We start from the raw sequence: 25,139 nt of genomic DNA, 5'->3' as shown, positions 1-25,139 counted from the left end.
GTTCATGTCATCATCTGCGGGGAGTGAGCAGGAGCAGGTAGGCCATTTTACCTTGAGGCCTGTTATCCAAGTAGTTTGACAACTTTTCAGGCTACAGGACATTGTCCCAGCACATGGTTTCCCCCTGCAGCTGGGGCTGCGGGATCAGGGCAGCACAGTGCTGATGGGCTGGGTTTGTGAGAGCTGCCTGGTGGCTGCTCATGGCCTAAAGCCCAGCTGGATCCTCTTGTGGCAACTGAGAGAGAACTGAAGGTAAATTTAATCATGTGTTGTTTTTATAGGGCAAGATCATGATCTCTGTATAAGATCTGTAGGAGAGTCTTACTGTAGCTGATGCTTGAGCTCAATTTTTTAACGTAAACATGCATTTGAAGTCCTGAACTTTGTGAGTCTAAGGCAAAATGTATTGCAGAAGGAATAGTGCTCCCTTAGGGAGGGGGAAAAGGAGAATGACTTGGCTTCTTGAATATTTTTTTTCCTTTGTTAAGTGCAAGCTATCTTCCCTTTCTTGCTGATGAAGTAATGTGATGTGATTGGTAGCTATGTGTTGTATGAACACTAATGGACTGTATTCAGAAATAGAGATTAGATTAAAATTTTGATCAAGTTGAAGATAAAATGCAAATAAATGAAGGGCAAAAGAAAAAAGCCCTAACCCTGCCCTGATTATTGTAGAGCAACGGTCTACAATTTCTCTCCTTTCCTGTACCAAGAACTGGTACAGCATCTGGATGAAGGCTGATTAGAGATGTGTGCGCTAGTTATCTCAGGAGCTTGCTCACAAGTTGAGCCTCTTGCTTGCCTGTGTTAACTGCATTCTGGCTCCAGGCACACCAATTGGATTCCTTTGGGGTGAAAATAAAGCAAAGGATGCTCCTTAGCAGGTCACCTGATATTCCCCTGTTTGTTCACATTTTCTCTAGGAGACCAGACTGGACTTGGTAAAGCTATTTGGTACAGAGTAAAGTTAATAAACACCTCAAAATGCATCTAGTATGGATGCTAGCCCATCAGTATTTCTTAAGGAAAGCGAAGTGAAGACTATGCCTACTCATGTAAATGAAGGAAGAAAAGGAAAAGTGGTCATGAATATTACAGCACCGTTTATTTAGCAGATGCTCAGTTTCATTCAGAATTTAGATTTGTTATCCTTCTTGAATGTATCTAGCCATCAGGCTATCACGGGATGGATGTGTTGTAGGCATATGAATGGACACTACTCCACTTAGTCTGAATGAAGACTATGTGAGGGCAGGACTTGGTGACTTTGTCTCATTTCTTAGAGGAGTTTCCAGTCTTTCAAGGTTAGCCTACATTACAGATTACAAAAAAAATTATTTTCAAAGAGCACGGGTGTCATAGATCAAAGTTCTCTAATGTTGGAGCTACAAATTCAGATTGGGAAGTGGCATTGGTGGCATTACAGTGACTATTGACATTTTTTTTTCTGCTGTAATTGCTTGGGAAGGTTTGAATTTAAAAACACCTGAATCACACTTTGTGGCTGCATTTACAACCTGACAGAAAGCTTTCCTTGACTTTACTTTTGGCTTTCCTGCCAAAACAAATAGGGCATTCAGAGCACGTGACCACAGTGGTTTGCCTTTTGCATATGCTTTTGTAAGGGAATCTGTAATTATGCTCAAGGGCCGATCCTGCCAGTCATGATTCTGCACGCGTTATTTTCAGATTACTTTAACATCAGATGTACTGTGATCATGTGTGCCTTTGGTTGCTTCAGTACAATACCCAGCCTTAGGGATGAGTCTTCTGACTCTAAAGAGGCAGTGCTTTTACTGCAGTGCCTGCAGCCATAGCCTCACTGCTACCGCAGGTTCCTTCTAAAAGATGAGTTTGACCAAACCTGGTTCCTTTTATGAATTTTGTAACACTGAAACAGAAAACTGATTTTGATTTCTGTGATAATGCTGCTTGGTAATTTTTGGTCAGTGTTGACTGGAACAGAATCGTCTGAGCAGAGAAGCATTTTTTTGTGGCGTTGCTGTTAAGTGATTGGAAGTAGTGTTCTGATTTGAGATTTTAAAATCAGTAGAATACACTTGGACTTCTACATTAGCCTGTCTAACCATTTTCTGAACAAGAACTAGATTTCTTGGAGTTTGCTCTCTATAAAAGCAGCGAGCAGTGGAGCTGCATTGGCCATCTGCTGCAAGGCCCAGAGACTCTGAGCCTACAGTAAGGAAAGTAGTCTGTCTAGCAGCAGTACATTTGTCTTGCACTGTGGCAAAACCTGACCCAAGATTAGCTGTGGTCTGGGGACCATAATCTGCATGGCACTCTGTCAAGGTTTAGGGAAGCCCTTGAAGAAAATGAATATATTGCCAAAAATCAAAGTTCAGCTGTGGTCAGGATGTGGTCAGAATGTGGAAATTGTTCTGATCTGCAGTTCTTAGTGCTGCCAAATTCCTGTTGGTACCAACAACAGATTTTGTCTGATCTGTTGCTGCTCAGATGCCTAAGTCCTTATAGCACTGTGGCTTCTTGGAAAATGTGAGCTCTTCTAGATCCTGTAGTCTCATATTCCCAAATATTTTATCAGTGACATCTCTGAGATTGTCTTTCTGTCTGCTCAGCACCTATAAGTTACACTCATGCTTTTCATAGGGTGTATAAGCTGATATAGAGAAATGAAAAAGAAGGTTAAAACTGTCTCTGTAAGTGTTTCCATTTTTCACTCTGGTATATACCTGAAGGTAGTGCTTGGTAATGTTCTCCTACTCTGGATTTAAAAACAGCAACCACAACCCACATTGTTGTTATTTACATACATAAGCATATGTATAAACATTTATCAGACTGATAAAACAGTTTGGGTTGCCATTTTTCTTTTCTTCAAATTTACTTATTTATTGTGTTTTGCCATTATTCCACTGCAGAGAGAGGCTTGGAGACCTGGAGTTCAAAGCTTGACAAGAGAAGTGGGTGCAGTGAAGAGTGAGAGCTGTGTGCTGGTGTGTGACAGGTCACCCACTCCCCCTAGCCCTGGAGATGTTTCTAAATTGTTCTTCTGTGCAGCCAAGGAGAACAACGTTGTTATTAGTACAACATGGACTAAGGTTACACTTCAGCCTTGACTTTCTTTGTTGAAATTGTAGAGTTGCTTGAAGTTCAAGGTCTGAGAATGACTCATCTAAAAGGATAAAACATACAATAGTGTTGTAGTGTATCTACTTCAAGTATTTTTCTGAAAAAACCCAAACAAACTAAACAACCAAAAACATAAGAACAACTGGCAAATTACCAAAAATTCAAAAGCAATCAAAAGTTGTTGTTGTTGGTTTTTTTTAATCTGTGTCTGGAAATATGCCTATGACTTCCTTGTGAATTGATGAATTTGTTGGGTTTATCTTCATGTGAATTACTGGCATTCAGTCTAGCTCAGCCTCTTACTGGATCAGCTTGGTAAAAGCTGAAGTAAAAACTGATGGGCATGTATTCTCAAAGGAGTGAGTTCTTGCATTAGGTCACCTGAAAATGAGCGATAGCCTAGCATCGGAGTGTAATGGGTAGGGAGAGCAGTACTCACTGAACCACTGGGGAGGTGGGAAGATGGGTGCGGGAGGTTGGGAAGTGACACAACTGGAAGGGAATCTAAACTTCCTCAGCCAAGAGAGAATCTCCTCCTTTAAAAAATAATTTTTTCCTGTATTTACTCTTGGAAAGAGGTATCGTGGGAGGGCATAAACTGTTCCAGTGTTGGTTAGAGAGGTTGATGTTTCCTGCCCTTGCCTACTGGCTGGGCATGCTGGTGAGTTCAGGCCTAGCGGTCCGGCAGCGTTGCGCCTCAGCCACAGCAGCACAAACCGCTGAGTTCACAATTAGATTCAGTAGCTGCTACTGGTAGACCTGCAAGTGTGTGCCTCTCTGCTCTCATGGTCCTTTTACTTTGAGGTCTTCACCTGAATGATGAAACCTGTCTTGAACTTCCCAGTGTCTCCCCACTGCCTGCTCTGTGCCCTTCTCCTTGTTTAACCCAGGCTGATTTTCGCAGCCTTCATGAGTGTGGTTTGAGCTACCCATCTCCAGCTTGTTTTGCTGCCTTGGTTTGTAGTTCAGTTTCACTGTTTTCCCCCCACTGTTTAGTAAGGCTATTGAAGTGGTGTCCAGAACATAACTGAGGAGTTCTTCCTTTAATTTTGACTTCGGCTTTATTTTTGACTGCATTTTTAGTGTTACTGAGATTGGACGTTGTGTTTTGGGTTTTGCCACTTCTATTTGTTGCTAGTACTTGCTGTGAGTTGAAAATACTCCTGTAGATTCTATGTACTTCTTTTTTTGATCTATCAGGCAGTTCCACTTTGGTTTATTTTAATTAATGAGATTTGGGATAGAAGCCAACGTATGCTGTTAGTAAAAACTGAAGTAGGAGCAGTATTCTTAACAGATGGGTAGCTTGAAAAGCTGACAGAAATACAAGAATCACAGAGGAAATCAGCAAATGTTTATCCTCATGTGAATCAATCTTAGTTTCTCAAGATCATGTCAGAAAACCACAAGCTTGGAGTTTTATAAGCTTAGCGTTGCACAGAATTCATTCTTCTTTTTTTATATTGATTGCCACAAAGATCTTTGGTGCTGACATTGTCTGATGAGGAGTGCATTTCCAAAAAAGCCAGCAAACTCAGTTGGCAGAGTCTGCAATGAAACTTTCTCCAGTAAGCCAATTCTTTCTTCAGAAGAGGAGGTTTTCCACTGGACTTCTCATCCCCAGCACCTTTGGATAGGCTTTGTAAAATTGAGATGTTATTTGGTTGATTTTCTAGTGCTGTATAGGTCTTTATTCTTTTTTTTTTCCTTTACACTGTGCAGTGGTTCTTGTCACTTAGTAAATAATGGCTGAACAACATTCAGACCTTTGAAATCAGTTCAGTTAAAGCATATACTATATACAAATATGCTTTCTATGATAGGGGCTTTCTTAATTATCTCATCTTGATTGAATGGCATACATTTTAGCTCTGTGAAAGTCGCATGTATATACAAAAATGGAAATGGATTAGATGTGGCAAATTTGAAAAAACATTGTACAAATACATTTTTTTGAAAATGTGAAGAGTTTCTTGTATGCAGCACAGTGCAAGTAATACTGTATTTTCTGAATAGTGGTAAATATGAAAAATGTTGCGTTCTTGTGAAGGAAATTTCCTATTAGTTTCTAAATTTGGCTGCTCTTAAGAACTTTTCTTTATGCATCAGCCATTTAAATATTTGGAGATGAAGTGGATGTCTGTTTTTGCAAAGCTCTGGTTCTTACTCAGGACCCTGTTGTAACAAAGACTGGTATTTCTCAAGGTGGACAGGAAGGAAGCAAAGCAAAGCATGCAGCTGTGCTGACCTGACTAGAGCAGAAATTCGGAAGCAGGAGAGTGAGATGGCGTAGGACAGACTGTACAGGTCTGTAGACTGTACCACACCACCTCTCCTACTCCATAGCATTTGTTCTTCCAGGATATATTTTGGGTTCACTTGCTATTTCACCTTCTGATTTCAGAACTACTTTATAAATATTTCTCATAAGACAGTGGGAAGAGATCTGTGAATGCTCAAGTGATGCAGAGAATTGCGTGCTTTCTTTACTGAGATCCAGGATTTTTCTGTGAATTGTCACATTTACTGCAGAGAAAATAAAACTATATTTCTATTCTGCTTTAAGGTATTGGCTTTCTTTTCCAAAATGTTTTGAGTAATAAAGACAACAGCACAGTAGGTATTTCTTACGTGAATGGTAAATACAGCGCAAGTACAACTACAAAAGTGTGTCAGAGAAAATTAAGTGAAGGCACTTGCTTGTGAGAAACTGCAAGCACTAGGCAGTGAAATGAAATAACTGGTTCTGCATTTCTAAGGTGTTCAACCTGCTGTGATTAGCAGAAATGCTGCTACTAGTTTGCATTTTCTGATCTGTGTGTTTTTTAATCAATAAAGCATTTTCTTTCATTTTCATTTTTCATTCAATAAAATGCTGTTGCGTTTTCCTAAAAGACTTGTCTCAGGTAGTTGAACTTGTACTTCTGTGTTTCCGCTTATCTCAGAATGCTGAGCTGGAAACTGGCTGTGCAAGAGCTGGTTCCAGAACAGACTTCATGCATCAGTCTCAAGGGCAGGGGCATCTGCATCAGATGGGAAGGTAGATAGTAGAGCAGGTACAGCCTGATAGGTTTCAGTGGCTGATCTTGTGCTCCAGAAGTCTGTCAGAGTCCCAGCTAATAGAGATGCTAAGCAGTGCTGAGTCCAAAACGTTACAGTCACTGGTTTTGTGATGCTTCTCAGGCTGAAGACTGTATTTCTTAAAAGTCATCAGCTATCTCATGAATAACTACTACATTTAATTTTGATGCAATCAGTGGATTCTTACATGCTTGCAAAACCTCAATTAGTTTTTCTCAAATGTGCATTTTGCATTCTGGTGGCTGAATTCACTCACTGCTCTGTCATTCAAGAGGTTTTTTTAGCTCACGACATTACCCTGTCATCATTTGTTATTAAAGCACAAAATAGGCTTCAGACTGTGGAAGAATGCAGAAGTCTCTGTAGGTGAACAAAGCAGAAGCCTCCAGATGCCAACTGGAAGGACTAGATTCATGCTGAAGCAGAAATTTTGGCAGTACTGTTGAGTTTTTTTCCTTTTGCAAGGTTGTCATGCCTGGACAGTTGGCCATACACTGAATGCAGAGGATAGCCTTGTTTTTAGCGGTGTGCGGCGTATGGCTGAAGTGCCTGTTTGAAGTAGGATTTTAAAAGAAGATGATAGGTTTGTGAAGAAATAAAGGCCTGGTTATATCCAGAAATAAACTCAGATGTTTAGCAGCTGCACCCACTGTGGCAGTGATACTCAGAGGTCAGGTCTGGCTGGAAGAAATAAGCCACAGAGCAGTGATGTAGCTTGGGTCTGATTTACAATATCCTACAGTAAAGAGAATATGGCCAGGAGCCAACTGTGAGTGTTTGCAGATGTTGTTTTACAGGATGTATCCCATGTTGCTGGCAACATGCTAACGATGGTCCTGGTACGCAGAGTTCATGGCATATGGCAAGAGGCTGGAAGTAATAGAAGCGAATGCGATGCTCAGTGTTTTAGCACATAAACTTTGTGAGCAGCTAAGAGAAGTTAAAGTACTCCAACCACAGGGGAAAATAAACTATAAGGCTTCCTGTGTTACATAAATTCTTTTAAATAGCATGAGTTGTGCGATTGGAATATGCTATAAACTTTCACTTGTTAAAATCCTCATTATCTTTACACATCTCGAATTGCATGCTAGGGGGAAAATTAACTGATTAGTTGAGTATATTTAAACGTAAAAAGAGATTTACTCTAAATGAAGTAAGCTACAATCATTTTTTTCAAAGTCTCTTACGAACGTTACTTGATTTAAGAAAAATATTTGACTTTGCATTCCAAGGTCTTTGCTTTAGAATTTACTTTAAATCTTCTGCCATTTAACCTTGAGGGTAATAATAGGTTGCCTTATGCATTGACAACGAAGACGTTAAGACCAGCAGCATTCCCAAAGCAATCTCAGCAAGGCTTTGCTGTCTCTTCAGATCTTTTTAAATTCTTTGGAGGCAGCAAAAAGCAGGTCATGTGAAGCATGTCCTGACGCATTCTCAGTGGGATGAGAATGTCCTTTCTGGCTTGTGGTTCTACAACTTCCTTGGGGGTGCAATGACCTTTGTCCTTGCCTCTGCTTGTGATCAGGGGATCTGCACCCACTGTGAGAAATTTTGAAGCTCCTTTTTCGTTCAGATGTGAGGAAAAGACAAACGTGGGACTTGTTTCCTAGCATATGACTTTGCTGCCGGTGTTTTCTTTCTGGCTTGCGGGCTTATTTGATTCTTGCTGGGAGGGGCAAGTTCCACCTTAGTGATGTGGCAAATGTTTTTACAAGTTTTGGGATCCCTAAAACATGTCACTTTGGTAAGTGAATCAGTTTTGAGGAGAAATTAGAGAAAGCCAGGAGGAGTGAGCCTTTCAAGCTGTGAGGAATCCCTATTCTCATTAGGGTAAGGACTCTAAAGTAGGTTTCAAAAAAAAGAACTCATTCAGCATATTTAAAATGGCACCATTAGCCATTCAGATTGTGCCAATGCTGGCAGCTTTCCTGGTTAGTTCAATGAGATTTGCATGCAATCAAATACTTCTTTTAACTGGGAACTTATTTAGCTGCATAACTTGAGGAGCCCGAGGTTTGACAGTCTTGGCCTCAGTATCTATTTCGCTTGTGTACTGTTGATTCCATATAATCTAAAACTATTTTCACACTATATTTTTTAGAAAATAAGGTCAAAGTTCCTTAACAGAGAGAGTTTTGGCGTTGCTGTGTTGAATGTTAGTATCTCAAATGAATAGTATGAAAAATTAATATATTTGTAAGAAATACATAAAAGGGTTATTTAAGAGCCATATGCCTAGCTGTGTTAGAAGTGTGTACATTCATTTGTCTCAAATGAGAAAGGACTGCATTGCTGCTCAGCTCCAACCTGGACATGTACCCTTGACAGAAATTAAGGTATTTGCACCCCAGGTCAGGCAAAGACAAGCCTCTCTTAGTTGTATGATTCATTGCATGCGTGTGTGTGTGTGTATACATATCTATAAAGTTACACACTTATAGTATAGACTTAGCTTTGAATCTGTCCTGTACTTCATACTTCACTGAGCTACGCTCCCTTTTTTGTTCATAGCTTGTTAGTAGTAACTGCAGTTAGTAGTAGTCTGTGGACCACCCAGAAAATTGTTCAGTCTTTGAATCATCTTCTTACACAAGCTTAAGTGAGTCCTCTATGAATAAAGGAAAGTATCACAGGATGGAAAAGGCCTGGAAGAGTGTGTCTTGACAGGCTTGCTTCATTCTGTTGTCTGGCTGCTTCCATGCTGGGTAACAGGAATAAGTATAGTAAACTAATGTCTGTGTACTAAATCCTGACATCTAACTAGATCTGTATACAACTTTTCTTCTTTTGTTACAGGAAATACTGGATAGTTCCCACAATGGAGGATGGGAAGCCCGTTTGGGCTCCACACCCAACTGATGGGTTTCAGATGGGCATGATTGTGGACATTGGTACTGACTACTTAACTATTGAACCTTTGAATCAAAAAGGCAAGGTAAGTGTCTGATAAGTGAAGGAACAGAGAAAAACCTTAAGTGTGTGTGTGTGTGTGTGTGTGTGTGTGTGTGTATAAATAAATAAATAAATAAATATTTTAACCTGTGGGCCAAATGTTTTCCAACATCCACCATTACATGCAGCCTGAATGAGTGGGGAAAACGTTTTCTGTTCTGCTGTGCTTGGCTAAGGAACTTCATTCTGCTTTAGCTTGCAGGGCAAGTGAAATATCCCACTGATAACAAGTGCATGCTTTCTGTCAATTATCTGAATGTGTATGTGCTTAAGAAGGATGGGGAGACTGAATCTCCATGGTTATTTTGATTCAGTATTGTGTACTTGATGTTTCTAAATTTGAGACTGGTTCGGAATCTGTTGTTGAGATTAACTTCTCACTTTTCTGGTAGATACATATTGAGAGAGTCCTGCAGGAGTGTGCTAAGCTCTGTCTTAGACTAGGCAATTTTCTGTTACATTGCTAAAGATTGAGTGATGAATCCTCTTACCTTGAGTGCTATGAAGTGTAGCATAATGTCAATCAAAGGTCTTATGGAATTGCTACACTAAATTAAAGGTAAAAGAAATATAATTTCTAAAATGAAGTCCTAATTAATGTGTTCAAGCTGCATCATTTATCATGACATCTTTCAAATTCAGTACATCATAATTAAATGTCAGTTTTTACAGAAAGTGCCTTGTTACTATTAATTATCCTAATTCAGATGGCCAGCATCCCTGTTTTTACTAGCTGAAAAAAGGTTGTACGTTGTTTTAGAAGTTGTAAATTGGTCTTTCGGTATCTGATGTATGCTGTTTCTGACAATATGGTCTGTTTTGTAACTGCAGATATGGAAAGGCTAATTTTTTTGATAACTTTTTTTTCCCACGTCTACAGTAATAGAGAGTGCTTTGTCATAGATCAAAAGGTTATGCAGCAGTTCTTCCTTTGGGAGGAATGTTTTTGGATTTTCTTAAAAAAAATATATATATTTTTTACAGGAAGTAGGTTTTTCTTTCCTTAGAAGTAAAAAGTGTAACATCTGATGTCTGTGTGTGAGATAAGATCTGTACGTTTGGTGCATTCTTCGGTCTGGGAAAAAGCAAAATTATTCAGATAAGAGTATATTAAGTATTCCAAAGTTGTGATTAAGTAGGCTTTTACTGATTTAAATGATGTTGACCCCTAGCCCTGTTTCTGTTTATACCCCCAAAAGGTTCTGATGTGAGCAAAAGTTCACATATTGAAAACAAAAATAGTTGATAAAGAGAGTCTTGAATCTCTGTTTATTTCTAATATGTGTGCTGTCTTGGGAGCCCTCTTTTGCTTCCTTCCTTTTTTTCCTTCTTTCTTCTTCTTCTTATTTTCTTAAAATGGATTCTAAAATACAGATATTTTACCTTCATGGTTCACAGTGAACAATGTGCCTTCATTCATGTAAGGGACCAAACATTTCACAGTTAGGCATTTAAATTCAGTGGAGATTATGGTCCTATACTTCTGAGTACCACACTTATATTCACAGCGGTGGAGCAAAGCATTATCTTCATTACCTTCTCAGTCTTTCCAAAGTGACATCAATTTCCTTTTATAGTGAAATGTTTTTGACTGCTTTTGTCTTTTGAACAAGACACTGCTTTTTGTGCACTGGGGCCACTGGTTTGAAGAAGTCAGCATTTGAACCCACGCTTATCAACTTTGTTTACTCAAAATGACAGCTGAAAAGTGCTCTTCAGTAAGGAGTGATCCAGCAGCTCCAGAACTGCCTGTGATAATTACAGGGAGGAGATGAGTAACCCGATCATGTAAACATACCCGGGCAGTGTAACTTATTATTATTTTTTAATCTGGGTCATTAACATGTCATACGTATTCTCTGGAGAAGCTGGTACCTTACTCAAGATAACTAACTGAAAAGGAAATGTGCATGTATGCTTCTCTTGATTGTTGCCTTTTATACCATTAATAGTTAATTAAAATGCGTTGTTAATAACTGCAATAAATGCTGTGAGGCAGCATTTTCCTGCTGTCCTAAAGCCTTCTCTTCTTCCCCTGCCCACATCAAGCCATGGCTTTGCAGTGGCACGCACCCTCAGCCATGTCAATGGAGCTGTGTAACGCAGCAAACTAGGTCAGACAGGGGATCCGCCTGAGCAGCCGAGAAGTGGAAAATTTCCAGGATGGCAGCAAGCAGCAGCAGGAAGGAGGACCTAGGGCATGTGTGGCCACAGACTGCTTTGTGTTGTGAAGCCCAGCCTGGACTGGTGGAGGTAGCTGGCAAACATGCTGATTTACTTACGAACCAGCAATAGCATTTCAAGATACCACAGCTCATGTAGAGCTAGCTACAGTATTTACTTATCCCTGCCAAGGCGTCTAAAGAGAGATGGGGATCTGAATAACCAAGGCTGTGTTGTGTAAGAGTAATGCACGTGGTTGAGAGCTTGTTATCCGAAGAGAGGGTGCACGAGCTATGTGATGGGAGTTGCTCCCCAAATCTAGACTGTGGGCTTCCAGGGGTGGAAAAACAGGAAAGAAAAGAGGGAATCTAGAGAGTGGTTTGTGAATGAGTGAGGTCCCATCAGGCTGGGAGCCTGCGTCCTGCCTGCTGTCCCATGTTGGGGTGCCAGGAGGGAGGCAGTGGAAAGACAGCCTGTTGTTATACTTGGCTGATGCTGCATTTACACATTTTGTATTCAGAATGTACTTTCAAACTTATCAGAAATCCTGACCTTAGGAACTGTTGAAAATAGCTGCTGTTGTATTGCTTGATGCTATAACAGGGCAAAGGCAGATCTGAGTGTAATATCCAAACAGGGAATTTAATACTTTCCTAGAGGTGGCAAATCTGAATTAAGTGATTAAGGAGATGCCTCAGAGGGGCTTGCATCTTCAGAGGCCTTTCTAGGACCCACATGGTACTGTAGTAATGAGTTTCTGGCATTGCTGGGGAAGCACCTATTGCTGCAGACCCCAGCTTACACCCCTGTTGTGTTCACCTGAGAGCCACCTGATGTCTCTTGAGAAAGTCTCTGAAGGGTTCTGGAAGGCTTTGTGGGGCCCCTATCCTAGTATGCTCTGAATAACCAGAAGGGCATTTTACCAAGTTAAGTATAAATGAATAAATGTGCTCTGAAAGTAAGGATCAGAATGTCCAAAGTTCAGTGTTTTCAAGCAAAGGCATTATTTTAGCAGTGAGTTCAGCTTGCGTGAGCAAATAAAGCAGGCTCTTATCCACCAAATGAATGGTGTTGCTTTAAGTTGTTCTGTGAAACGCAGCTGAGAGCAGGGATGTCTCCCTGTCTGTATCTGGAAGGTATAAAGAAAGGCATGGTTACACATATTGGATTACATGGCAGAAAGAAGATCCTGCTTGAACGGAAAGATATCTTTTTTCACTCATCTAGTTTCTGGAAAAATTGTTAAGATTGCCATTGGATTTCAAGGCCTGCCTCATTACAAAAAGGAAAAAAAAGTCTACACAAAAACCCACAAATCATCTGCTTTGCCTTCTGAGACCACTTCATAAGAATAATATCCTCTCAAGTTTTAGAAAGTTTGTCCTAAACTGTGTTTTAAATTGTTTTTGACCTGAAACGTTTTCCTCTTAAAGTCAATTTACTTTACAGGACAACAATGAATATATATATTTTTAAAATGATAGTTATATGATAGCTTACCTATTTTTCTTAGGTTAGATTTTAATGGCATTTAGCAATATTTAGAGCTTTACATCTTCTAAATAATGTACTTGCCTACACAAGAAATAATCACCTTAAACATAAAGCATTGGAGCAACCGTGACAGGAGTAAAATTCTTGGTTCACATAGTTTAAACTATTCTGATCTAAAAAAAAAATCCATCAGGAGAACAATTGTCTTTATATTACTTATTAGTTTTGACATTCATTAATTATTTAGATATGATACTATACTAAATTAGATAAGACAGGAAAGGCTTGGGGAAGGGCATCTGGTTTGTCACAAGCTGTCTCTGCAGCAAACCTAATATGCAATTTCTAGCAATTATTTCAAAATTTCCATTGTGTGAGACAATGAAGGAGGACAGTCAGTATAAATTCTCATTAATTTCTCATTGAGATTTATCTTTGATCAGAAAGCTGAGATTGAAAAAGCTCTTCCTTCCTCTTCTGAGATAGATGTGGTGTAACTGGATTGAGATCTGTCAAATGTTGGAGCATCAAAGATTTGTGAAGTGTTACAGAGTAGCTGCATATCATGTTTTCTCCTTTTTAAAAAAAAATCTGTCCTTAGTACTGGTTAAACATCAGCAGACAAGAACAAGTGAAGTTAGATTTTTGTGAAGCCAGTCAAGCTTTCTTAATCTTTTCTGCTGTTTCATTCAAAATGGATGAAAAGAATGAGAGATTGTGGAGTCTCCATCTCTGGAGATGTTCAAGACTAACCTGGACTCCTACCTGTGCAACCTGGTCAAGGGAGCCTGCTTTGGCAGGGGAGTTGGACTGGATGATCTCTAGAGGTCCCTTCAAGCGCCTACAATTCTGTGATTCTGTGAACTGAGTATGTGAGAAATTGTTGTGTACCCAATAAGGTACACCTTTATTGTCAACAAACTTGCAGAAAAAATGATGGTAATATATTCCAACTGCAGTGCTTTGAGAGGGAGGGAAGGGCTCTCTGCTCTGCTAGAACCGAACTGCTGAGATGGGTGACATTCGGGTCCGCCGCAGCTTCGCCGTGCTCTGAAGGAAGGTGTTCTGATAAGCATCCAAGTGTTCCGAAGTCACCATGCAGCTTCCTTTCCCTTACAGAAGCATTTTATGCTTTTTTTTTTTCAATCCAAATAAGGAAATGGCAAAATATAAATTATTATGACTGTAATCTGCATACAGCGTGATAACTCTGTAGGGAAGGAATATTGCAGAGAGAATGTTTTTCAACTGGCAGAAATTACTTTTGCTCAGTGATGTTATTAATTTGTGCCTCTTCAGAGAGAGCTGGAATGTGCAGATGTTTGTGATGGTCTAAGTTACAAGATCACAGTTACTGTATCTTTTGTAGTGAAGCGAAGATGAGCTAATTGCTGTATTTTTTCCTAAATTTCCGTGTGAGATGCTTCTCATGATACTGTCTTGCTGGATACAAAGTTAAACAAGCAAATTTCTCATTTATTAGGATCACTCATTTTGATCTGGTTGGTTGTCTTTTAAAGTAGTAGAGAGAGTAAACTAGACCTCTTATCTGCATTTCCACAGGGAAGAGGCCTGTAACAGCATGGGGGCTGTCATGTTTAATTGGTACAACAGGGTTTTTCTTCATTCCTAGGTGGCTCAAGCAAGCTATTAATACTGTAAACAAGAAGTATAATTGAAATCTTACCTCTTACACTATCCTGCATATGCTGTAATACATGCATTCTGGGATGTTTTTTCCTTCATTTTTACAGCAATGTGAATTGTGATTTCTGGAGAATAAAGGAGAAACAAAGTTGTTTTTAATATGAATATTTCCACTTGGACATGAACATTTGATAACTGCCTGGTTTTATACCTTTGAAGTATAGGGGCTGAAGAAAAGTCTTGTTTAATTTGAATACCGATTTGCTGAAGAAAATGATCACAATCCTGAATTACGGGAATTGGGGATATAGAGAATATTGTTTACTGAATATTTATGTTTTAAGTGAGAATGTTTTATAACAAAATGTGAATATGACAACACTACTTCCACTGAACTAATAATTTCATTTTTCTTCTTTTTCCTTCATCGCAAAGCTAAGGGAGTTGTTCATTCTTTAGAATTCTCTTCCCTTTGCAGTATTGTTAGTTTTCTCATCCTTATTTTTGGCATTGTCTCTTGTTTGCCAACGACTATGTGCAATTTTCAAAAAGGATCAAATATTTTTGCAGTAAGAATTTATATTACAGCAATTTTTGTAGTGTAGTTCAGTAACGCAAATGATGCAGTTGTTGTCTACACCTAGTAGGTGAGTATGATTTCCAAAGCTGTTATAAAGCTAGAAACTTCAGTTGTGGTATGTTTACTTGCAACATGATACAAGACAGTCCTTATTTTGAAGGAATTTTGACAATGTTAATATTTTTCATCTAACAGACTTTCCAGGCTGCTATCAATCAAGTGTTTCCTGCTGAAGAGGACAGTAAAAAAGATGTGGAAGATAATTGTAAGTTACAAATTTAAAAATGAATTATGCATTTGAAAAAAAAAAAAGTGTGAGAAAGTTGTTTGCTTGTAATATTTCCTTTTTGTGTTGTTTCTTTGCTTGAAATTGTGTACAAACTTTACTAACCCCTTAAATTGAAAGTAGGCCCATATAAAATATAATCTATTGCATTTTTTTTTCTAAAATTTTCATCCATGCACTTTAGAGGAAACCCATAGTTACATGCGTTATTCTCAGGTGCAATTATTACTTGACTGACTTTGGATATATGCAGCATCTTGATCAACTGCAATGAGTATTTTATGATTAACTATATCTTTTACAGCAAAGCCTAAGAATTAATTACTTTATCAGCCTCTGTATTTTACTGCATTTTCCTGCATGTAGCCCATTCATTCCTCAGGTAGCATTCCTGAGGAAGCACGAGTAGCTGAAAATGTCAAGATAAGTTTTCAGAATTTGGAGATAGGAATCCAGGCCCTTTGGGGTTACTGGAAATGTAAATGGGCTATACTGAATCAGGTAAAGGAGTGATGTTGGAGAAGGACTTTTGAAGTGAACTTGTACAATAGAAATTGTATTGATATGCAGGCCTTTTATTTTGTTAAATATTTTGTGGTTTGTTGGGTAGAAATAAATTGAGTACCCAAATCTAGGGTGAAAAGAGAGAGTGCCAAGAAAGATGAGTGAGAAAACATCAGCTTTTACAGAACTGTTGCTTTTTGTGAACAAATCCATTCATGGAAACTATCCTGTCTTGAAGTTCTGATGAATGGAATTCTTTTGAGTATTTCTGATGAGGATTATTGGTTGACCAAAGAACTTGTAACTTCATAAATGGTGGGGAAAAGTAACTTCTGTTGTTCATTTAAAATAAATAAAAAGTAGGAGTTTCAAATTTGTTTTGATGATTTAAGATCCACAGTTTCTGTTATGAAATAGTATTTATATCCCATGGCAGGAAGTACAACTGTTGGAACTGCTCTGTAATAACAAGAAAAGGAGATTTGAGGCTTCTGACTGGACTGAGATGATGCAGTGTTTTTACAGGTGGAACCAAACTGACAGCTTTGCTTCCATTTGTTGGTATTTTTTGTGAATTTAAAGTGGATAGGAATTTTTCAAAGTTGGTATCTGTCTTCTGTGCCCATGATGATTGTTAGGGAAATGCATTTAATGTGTTTCTCTGTCACAGTGATGCTACTGAGATGTCCTGGCATCTGAGTGTTCTAGTCAGGGAACTGAAAATTGGAATGAGATAAAAGATATAATCTGAGATTTTAATGAAGTACTATTCAATTAAGTTAAAACAGTCCTCCTACTGAAGAAAATGTCTTCTGTGGTTTACTAAGTAAAATATAAAACTTAAAAATATTTTGCTCAGCAATCCTTTCTGTATCAGATATTGTTTTCAGACTTCCAACGTATTTCTACCTTTTGCTCAGCAGTTGAGGTTTACCTCCAGCATATATGAATCCCAAGTTTAGCCTTTTTCTCTCTCAGAGAACATTGTGGATAAGTTGTGGATATTCCATCTCTGGAGGCATTCAAGACCAGGTTGGATGTGGCTCTGGGCAAACTGATCTAATGGTTGGCAACTGTGCCTGCAGTAGGGGGCTTGGAATTGGATGATCTTTAAGGTCTTTCTAACCGAAGCCATTCTGCAATTTGTGCTGAGTGTCGTTGATCTTTAAGAAGAGCATGTTAAATATAAATCATGGGAAGCCTGACAAACTACTGCGTGCTTTCTGTCTCTCCTTATAATAGTTTTGAAAAATCCTGAAGAACTAGTTAATAATACACTTACCATTCAAACCTATCCTTAGTGATTAACTCCCTTCCAGGGAGTAATCTGCTGAAGTATTTTTATTTTTTCCTCCACCCTTAGTCTTCCATATCTCTAATAGGCTGGCTGCAAGAGAGAACCTTTTTGTAAACCTAGCCATTTCTCAAATGTTAATATTGCAAATGGTACAGATTAAAGTAATTCACATTTTCTTGTGATTAACATCCCTCTTCCACTTTCCAACAACCTTAAACTTACTCAATTTTAGGGGGCTATCACCACGTGTGGAACATCTATTTTTTTATGACCAAAAAAAAAGCCATAAAAGGAAGGAATGGGGAGGGCAGGATGTAAGATAAGAATTATTTTTAAAAAGCATCCAGCAGACATAGAGCCTTGTAATTACAGGATAAAACATAATCTTCCATATAAACCCTGCTTTATTGCGTGCACAGGAGAGCCAGCATGTATGGATTTGACATTGGCATTTCCTGACGTTAAGTGCCTGACTTCACTTCTGTGAACTTTGTATATGTAAATAAATACATGACTGTGCACATACGCTGCTTATATTTAGGAACGAGCAATATGAGTAACAGTAATTCTCTCTCTGGTTACTGTCTTTGCTTCTGGGTGTGGCTGCTGCTCTTATGGAGGTTATTCTAAAGAATGTGCATTTTTGAAATTGCTGATATAAGCTTTATTTTGCACATCTTGCTATGAGGTGACTGTTTCTCTTGGAGACAAGCTCCCATTACATGGTGAATCTGCAGGGACAGTACCTTTAATGAGGACTGGGATCCTTTTGCTAAGAGAATAGTGGGGACTAAGAGAATGTTGAAAACTTGGGTTCTGTGTTATTTGGATAATTACCAAATTTCTGGGGGATGCCTAACTATCTCCTTTAAAACATAATGCAAGCCACATGAGGTTCATCTGAGGATGCATTCAAGGGAGAAGGTTGTTTCTTTTGAATTTTAAGTGTACAAAGACGATTACTATACAGTATTTTCTCAACTCAGTATTGAGAATTAAAATGATTAAACATAAGCAACAACGTTCAAAATTTACAACCCCCTCCTCACCAACGCCCACAGGGAGAAGGAGATTTCACTTTCATTGGAGCGAGCAAAAATTTCTGGTTCATTTCCTTCTATAATGTGTCTTTCACCTAGGACAACCTCATTCAAAGAGGTAACTGCATAAATAGGTCTGCTAAGGCAGCCATGCAATTTGTGGTCTAGGAGCCTCTGACGTAGTAGGTTTGTATGTACAAGAGATCTTTCAGAGGAAGATGGTTTCTTCTAAACAACTCAGAAGCTGCAAGGTCCTTTCAGAAATGTGAATGCCTCCAGTCATCTGAACTAAAGCTATATTTTAGTTAGGGAAGGAAGCACTGTTATTCAGTGGAGCTACATACGCCAGAGAGAGGCTGCAAACCACTGCTGAAGTGACCTTTGCTTCAAACTGGTTTTGGTATACATAATATCCTATTCTACTGCCAGTATCTTTTGAGTCAGTAGAAGGAACGCTGAGGGAGAAGTTAGGAGCTGCTTGCTGAGCTTCATGCTTCCTTTCTGGGTGCAGTGTCTGAGCAGATGGACTACAGGCAATGCGAATTTGCAGTCTGTCTTTAATATCCACAGAAATAAGCTAGAATTTAAGATCTTTTCCAACCTGCGCAATTCTATGGTTCTGTGATTTGTTTTTCTCTGCCAGGGCCTTCAGGCCCTAGGGGCATCGGTTCCACTTGGCTCAAGTTCAGAAATGACACTCTCTCTCTACACTTTATTGGTCACTGTCTAGTGATAATGCACGTATGGGCCTCGTGAAGTAGGGGGTTGCAGTTATCGCTCATTGCTTATTCTATAAACAGTAGTCAAATGTATACAACTTTTCACTTGCCACTAACATTTTAAGGTATACTAAGTATGGTAGCTAATCAATTGTAACAAGACAAAATGGTGTTCTGCAGTTGAATTTTAGGCAAATAGAAGAAGATGACCAGACATATTTGAAAACTGAGGCTGTGTTATAAGTAGTGCTTTCTGTAATTTTGGACTGCCAAACACATTCCAGAGTTTTATAGCTGAAAACAAGGCCTAGCTTTGCCAGTGTGTTAAAACTGTGCATGTGCCTGCTCTCTGCCTTGCATTGCCTTTTTGTCATGGGCTAGTGGAAATTGCAGCTATTCTGTATTAACATATAAAGAAAAAAATAGGTAGGTTTTGTTGTGGTAATATTGTCCTCCTCCAGCAGTTTCTGTGAGTAGGCCTACAGATGTGAAAGGTTGCACTGGTGCTTGATGTTGCAATGACATTTGCCCTGCTGTCTCTAGAAAATACACTGGAAAAATTAAAGAGCTGAAAATCTCCAGGAGGCCAGCATTTACTCAAAGCATCATGGTGTTGCCCTTCGGATGTTGTGCAGAGATCAGAGAGGAGGTGGAAGGAATAAGAGTTGGTGCGATGGATTTTGATAGCCACTGATTTCCATGCTTGTAGAACAGCATGGAGGGGAAAGCACTGTGTTTGTGTGTGAGGATGTTATAAGAGACCTTGGAGCTGACAATTTACACTTGCAGGATCTCTGTTGAGGTTCCTGTAGTTTAATTCTTGGTTCAGCAACTTTCTTTAACTTAGGTTGTACAATAAAGAGTAGGTCTACAATTTTTAAAGTGTATACTGATTGAGTCAGAGGTTCTGCCTCAACAAAGTATAGAGATAGGAATGATAGGATTAAACTGTAGTCAAAGAAAGAAGTAAAATGTTCCTTAATCCTAAGATTTGTTGCTTGGCTGTACACAAAAGTGGTCGTGTTCTCTTAATGCTGTATGTCTCTTTTACTTTTAGGTTCCCTTATGTATTTAAATGAAGCCACTCTCCTTCACAATATCAAAGTTCGGTACAGTAAGGACAGAATTTACGTAAGTATTACCTGTCATGTCAACCAGTATAATGAAAGTATCCTTTCAAAAAAAAACACTGAATCCACCAAAAAAAACCCAAAAAACAAAAACAAAAAAAACTCCAATCACAGAACATTGTAAATTTAGAGGTTTCAGGCATTTTTTGCTACCTTGCTTAAGACCTGTATCAGGCAGGTATTAGATGCTAGCTAAATTTACCAGGCAGAGCAATAGATTTTTCTCGATCTGACAGCTCAGTTGTAACTGTAGCACAGTATCACAGATGTCAATTCCTGTAGGGAACTTACTTCACCATTGCAGTAGCTATTAACAAAGATGGTTCTTTCTTCATTATTTTTGAACGAAGCAAGCAGGTGCTGTCTCTAACACCTCCTAGCTCAGATGTCCATCTTAATCTTTTATATTGCTATCAGATTGCCTAATTGTACTTAATGAATTCTGACTGAATTACATTTTGTCCTTGCCATCTGCCCTGACACTGACAGCTGTGAAACAGAAGAAAGATAAGAATTTTATTTCTTATTTTTTTCTAATAGAAAGCTGGCTTCTGATAATGCAGAATGTCTATGCAATTTCTAAGTGTCAGTGTTTCAGAAAGAAAAATCAACCTTTTTGTTAGTCTGCTGCTCTAAAATGAATTAAGAGTGATACCCTCTTATATATGCATAAAGTATAGTTGTTTTCCTTTGTTGCAGTTAACTTTACAGAGCTATAAATTTTTTAGAGGTTCAAGATAAAGCACCAGCTTTAAGATAAATGAATTAAAATGATGATTTGAATGCTGTACTGGAAAAATAATAATGAAACAAACACACAAAAAAACAATGAAATAAACTCTAAAACTGACCTTATCATGAGGGAGGATAGTATTTAGGTTCATAAAATTTTTCTTCCCTTTAAACAAGTGCTACTAATGTGTTGCCCCGTGTACATATATTTTCTGGAAAAATATCAAATTATCTTAATTACCATTTCATTGTAACTTTTTGATACAGTTGGAATGTATTGTATTTTCTTTTTGTTTAGTTCTGATTGATAGTATTTGCCTTGTTACTGAAAAGAAAACTAATTTTAGTACTTGCAGCTCTTGAAGAGCTCTGTGCTTGTATCTTACATCATTGAAATAATGATGAAAATAGAAGCATCTGAAAAAAATGGTGTGTTGTGTGTGATCCAGCCTTCTATCAGCTTTTCATGATAGTGTCTAAAATTCAGTCTGGAGATTTTTAGTCCTGGGATATGCTCACTAACAATAAACCAAATAAGTTATTCAGTCTGAGGGTTTATCTGATATTCTTTATACCTTTTCCCACTAATCTGTTTTTTTCTATGTCTCAGACATCAGGCCATACTTGTATGTGATCTGATCATTAAAATGAAAGTATAAAAGATTTTTCAGATGGAAAAGTAAAAAGCAGCCTTTCCCCCCAAGTTCTTTGTCAATTACAAAGCATTTGTATTCTGTATTTCTCACTTTGGAAGCGGCTGTAGCTAATTTCTTTCAGCTGAATGCTTTTATTGCCTGGCTTGAGCGATTTCCCAGGCACTATTCTGTCAGTCCTTCCTGCTGAGTTGCTTCCATTTGATATTGAAAAATTATTGTCCTCATTGGAGAAGACCGCATTATGCTAGCCAAAAGCTTACTTTTTTGCTTTAGAAGAGGAAGTCGTGATGCCTTATCCCTGATCCAGAAACATGTACAGTAGGAAATCGTTTTAAAGGAGAGAGGCAAAGGTCAAATTCGGGACATGCTGCACAGCTCAGTGGTTGGAAATTCTCCTGAGAAGTGCTTTTTCACAGAAGTCCTGGAAAGATAATTTGAAGAACTCTGAAAACATATCTCTTCTTTTATCTGCATTAGCTGGAGAAAATTGCAAATCTAATTGCTGTACTTCGACTTTACTCTTCAATAATTATAGAAAATTGCTGCTAACCACTTTGGTTGGATACTAGCTAATAGTTTGCTGTTAATTCTTTTCTTCACAGACGTATGTAGCCAACATTCTTATTGCAGTGAATCCATATTTTGATATACCTAAGTTCTATTCTTCAGATGCTATTAAAAAGTACCAGGGTAGATCACTTGGGACATTGCCACCACATGTCTTTGCTATTGGTATGTACTGAGTCTGATTTTGTCTTTTACAAAGCAAGCACTAAATTGTAGTTGTATATAAATTGCACCTTTGATTCAATTACTGTGAGCTATTACAAATAAAACATGGTGGCTAAAATTGCAAATTTTCACCACCTTGATATACAGTTCGAAGACTTTTGGCAACTATTTATGACTGTTCTGTTCCTCCAGTGTTTTATGTCTGAACAGTTTTAATATAATCACATTTTAAAAATGAAGAATGACATAAAACTGGCAAAATATAGTGATTGCATTTTTCTTTCACTACATTGCCAAATCACATTATTTTATAGACAGAAAACACACTTAAGTATTATTATTGGTATAAACCTGATTACAAATATAACTGTGCTTAAGAAAAGATTTGTCACATTGTGCATTTAAAAATACGTTAAAGGAAAATTGGTTTTGTGAACACATTTAACTGAAAATGTTCAATTCCAGGTGGATGTTTTTTATTTTACTTTGTCCTATCTGAGTTTGGTAAACTTTTGCTATCAAAGACTCCAAGCTGTCACGTGTTGGTGTTAGAGGGTGGACAGCAATCACGTAATTCAAAGAGAAACTTCAATAAAATGTAATACACTCAATTGTAAAGATTTTTTTGAAAATGCTGAATTTGCGTGTTTATATTGTGGCTAGTTTTTATTTAAATTTTCAAGAGAGTTGCAAGCATAATTTGTCATGTTTCATGTATTCTTTCATTTAAGCTGATAAAGCATACCGTGATATGAAAGTACTCAAGATGAGTCAGTCCATCATAGTTTCTGGAGAATCTGGAGCTGGCAAGACAGAAAACACTAAATTTGTTTTGAGGTTTGTAATTTTGAACCAAAGTTATTCAATGAATCTCTTGTTTTGATGTGTTTGTTTGAAATACAGACAGAGCTAATTATCAGGTACTCAGTAGCACAGCATTAAGTCTTGATTCAGAAGGTTGCGTGTATGCTTCTACATACACTTTAGTTCATGAGATTCATAGAGTTAAACTTAAATGCTGACATGATAGCATATGGAACATATGGCAATGGCTGTACGTTTACAGAAGCCTTAACTCACTTGTATTGGCATCATATAGTTATTATGGTTTATAATGCAGTTGTTTGGGTATTGTGTCTGGTATTGTCGTTGATAAAATGGAAACTAGGCTTTTTAACTGTGTCTTGTGAGACACACTTGTTTCTACCATAAGTGTGCAATTATCTGTTTTCCCTGTTCTCTGTTTCTTCAGTTTGCTTGATGACCCATAATTTTTAACTCTTAATTGCTGAGACAATTGCAATTATATTTCTACCCTAATTTGCTGAATAAATACTAAATAATGGGATTTATTTATTTATTTATTGATGTTCATGTATGCAAGATGCTGAATCAAGGACATTAAACTGTGTGGAGGTCATATTGCTGATCAGCCTTCCTCTTAAATGTTTTAAATAATCTTGACCATATTTGTGTCCTACTTTAACTGATTTATGTCGTTCTGGAACACTATAACTGGAGAGTAATGCTCCATTAAATTCAACTAGAATACAAGTGGCCTGACTATCTAGGAAAGCATAGTGCAGGCAGTTTAAATTCATTCTGTCCTCTCCTTGCCTTATTTTCCTGTGTAAATCTTTAGTTGCCTTTCTCCTGGCGTCATATATATGGTAGTGGTATTATCTTTTATATCCCAGGAAGAATCATCATGGCTGTCCATCTGTCCATCACACTGTTCTCTGCCCCTTTGCAAACTTTACTGGAGAACTGTAGGAGTTGCAGCAAGGTCCTGACAGAATATGGCTCACAACTTTGGTCCTGCTTAAAAAACCCACAAAACACAGCACGCACTGGGAGAACATCCCCCGAGGAATATCCTCAAAGGATGTTATTCTTCTGCTTCTCATCAGAGGAAGTTCTGATTACGTGGCAGGCAAATGTCAACACTGCTGCATCTCTCTGCCACTGCCCCCACATAGTGTGTGTACAAAATATTATTGAGTTTTTAAAACAGGAAGGCTTTTTCCTTGTGTACTCATCAGGAGGCAAAAGGTAGTAATATAGTTCTGTTAATGTTCCTGAACTGTTTTAGAAGGTTCTATTTCAAGAACAGCTTATAATGTGTCCCAGATTTAGTTGTAAATTTCCAAGAGTTATGCCCTGTACTTGAGAGCTGGGAGTAGGGGAGCAGAAAAAGAGGTGCAACTTAAGTTTTGGATTTGTTTTCAATTCTTTCTTCAGTTGCTAAATTGACTCTTATTTTACTTATGCATTGCAATTTCCTATATTACCATCTACACTTTGGCATTTTATTAACGTTGATGGCTGTGAATGCTGAAGGTGTATGCATGGAACTTGTGTTTAACTTAGGAAACACATGGGAAAATTCAGTAATTTACTTGTATTTGTCTTGCTTTACAGATATTTGACCGAGTCCTACGGTACTGGCCAAGATATTGATGACAGAATTGTAGAAGGTATTGAATTTTACCTAATTTAATTTAAGGTTCAATTATAATATTTTTTAAAATTCTTTTTGAATTTGAAGTGTCAGTAAATAACAACTAGGATGAAAATACTATCAGACTTCCTGTGGAGTAATTTAGGTAGTTTATTTATGATTTTAGGTTTTTTTTTATTTATGATTTGCTTCACTTTTATTTAATATAGGGTCACGCAGTCCTTGATGTGGAGTTTGAGTTGTTGTGTAGCCATTGCTGGATTTTATGTTGCCTTAATCCACAAGGCTAAGATTGCATTCTCATTAATACCTGTTATTATTAGAAAGATGTAATTCCTTCTTCTCACTATGAAGTTCTCAAAGTCAGATAAAGGAGAGAGGTTTATCATATAGTTCAGAGTTGTTCATGTTTTTTGCCATAAGGCATATCATTTGGATTAACACTTTCTTGTGTCTGTCTTTATAATAGACTCACAAACAAGATCAAAAGAGACTTTTTTTCTTTATGGTTATTTGGTTGACCCTTTTCAATGTTGCATGGAATTCCTGAT

The 25,139-nt window shown here is 38.0% G+C and overlaps 1 protein-coding gene across 1 annotated transcript; it reads left to right on the top strand.

The window, feature by feature from the left end:
- Positions 1-8,968: 8,968 nt before the first annotated feature.
- LOC104909922 (unconventional myosin-VI-like) lies at positions 8,969-24,642 on the top strand. Its single transcript, XM_031552565.1, has 6 exons — positions 8,969-9,130; positions 15,227-15,296; positions 19,935-20,008; positions 21,998-22,127; positions 22,859-22,964; positions 24,549-24,642. The coding sequence occupies exons 1-6, from the start codon at positions 9,014-9,016 to the stop codon at positions 24,625-24,627; spliced, it is 576 nt and encodes a 191-aa protein (XP_031408425.1). The 5' UTR covers positions 8,969-9,013; the 3' UTR covers positions 24,628-24,642.
- Positions 24,643-25,139: the final 497 nt, after the last annotated feature.

This window comes from Meleagris gallopavo, chromosome 2 (assembly GCF_000146605.3).
Source record: "Meleagris gallopavo isolate NT-WF06-2002-E0010 breed Aviagen turkey brand Nicholas breeding stock chromosome 2, Turkey_5.1, whole genome shotgun sequence".
Lineage (NCBI taxonomy): Eukaryota > Metazoa > Chordata > Aves > Galliformes > Phasianidae > Meleagris > Meleagris gallopavo.
The sequence above is the reverse complement of the archived record's forward strand: the minus strand, read 5'-3'. Positions and strand labels throughout refer to the sequence as shown.

Excerpts from the sequence above, each read along its gene's own strand:
- LOC104909922 (XM_031552565.1), top strand. The coding sequence starts at position 9,014 with ATGGAGGATGGGAAGCCCGTTTGGGCTCCACACCCAACTGATGGGTTT. Across the intron at positions 22,128-22,858 it reads ACCACATGTCTTTGCTATTG|CTGATAAAGCATACCGTGAT; the intron begins GTATGTACTGAG and ends CTTTCATTTAAG. Across the intron at positions 22,965-24,548 it reads AACACTAAATTTGTTTTGAG|ATATTTGACCGAGTCCTACG; the intron begins GTTTGTAATTTT and ends CTTGCTTTACAG.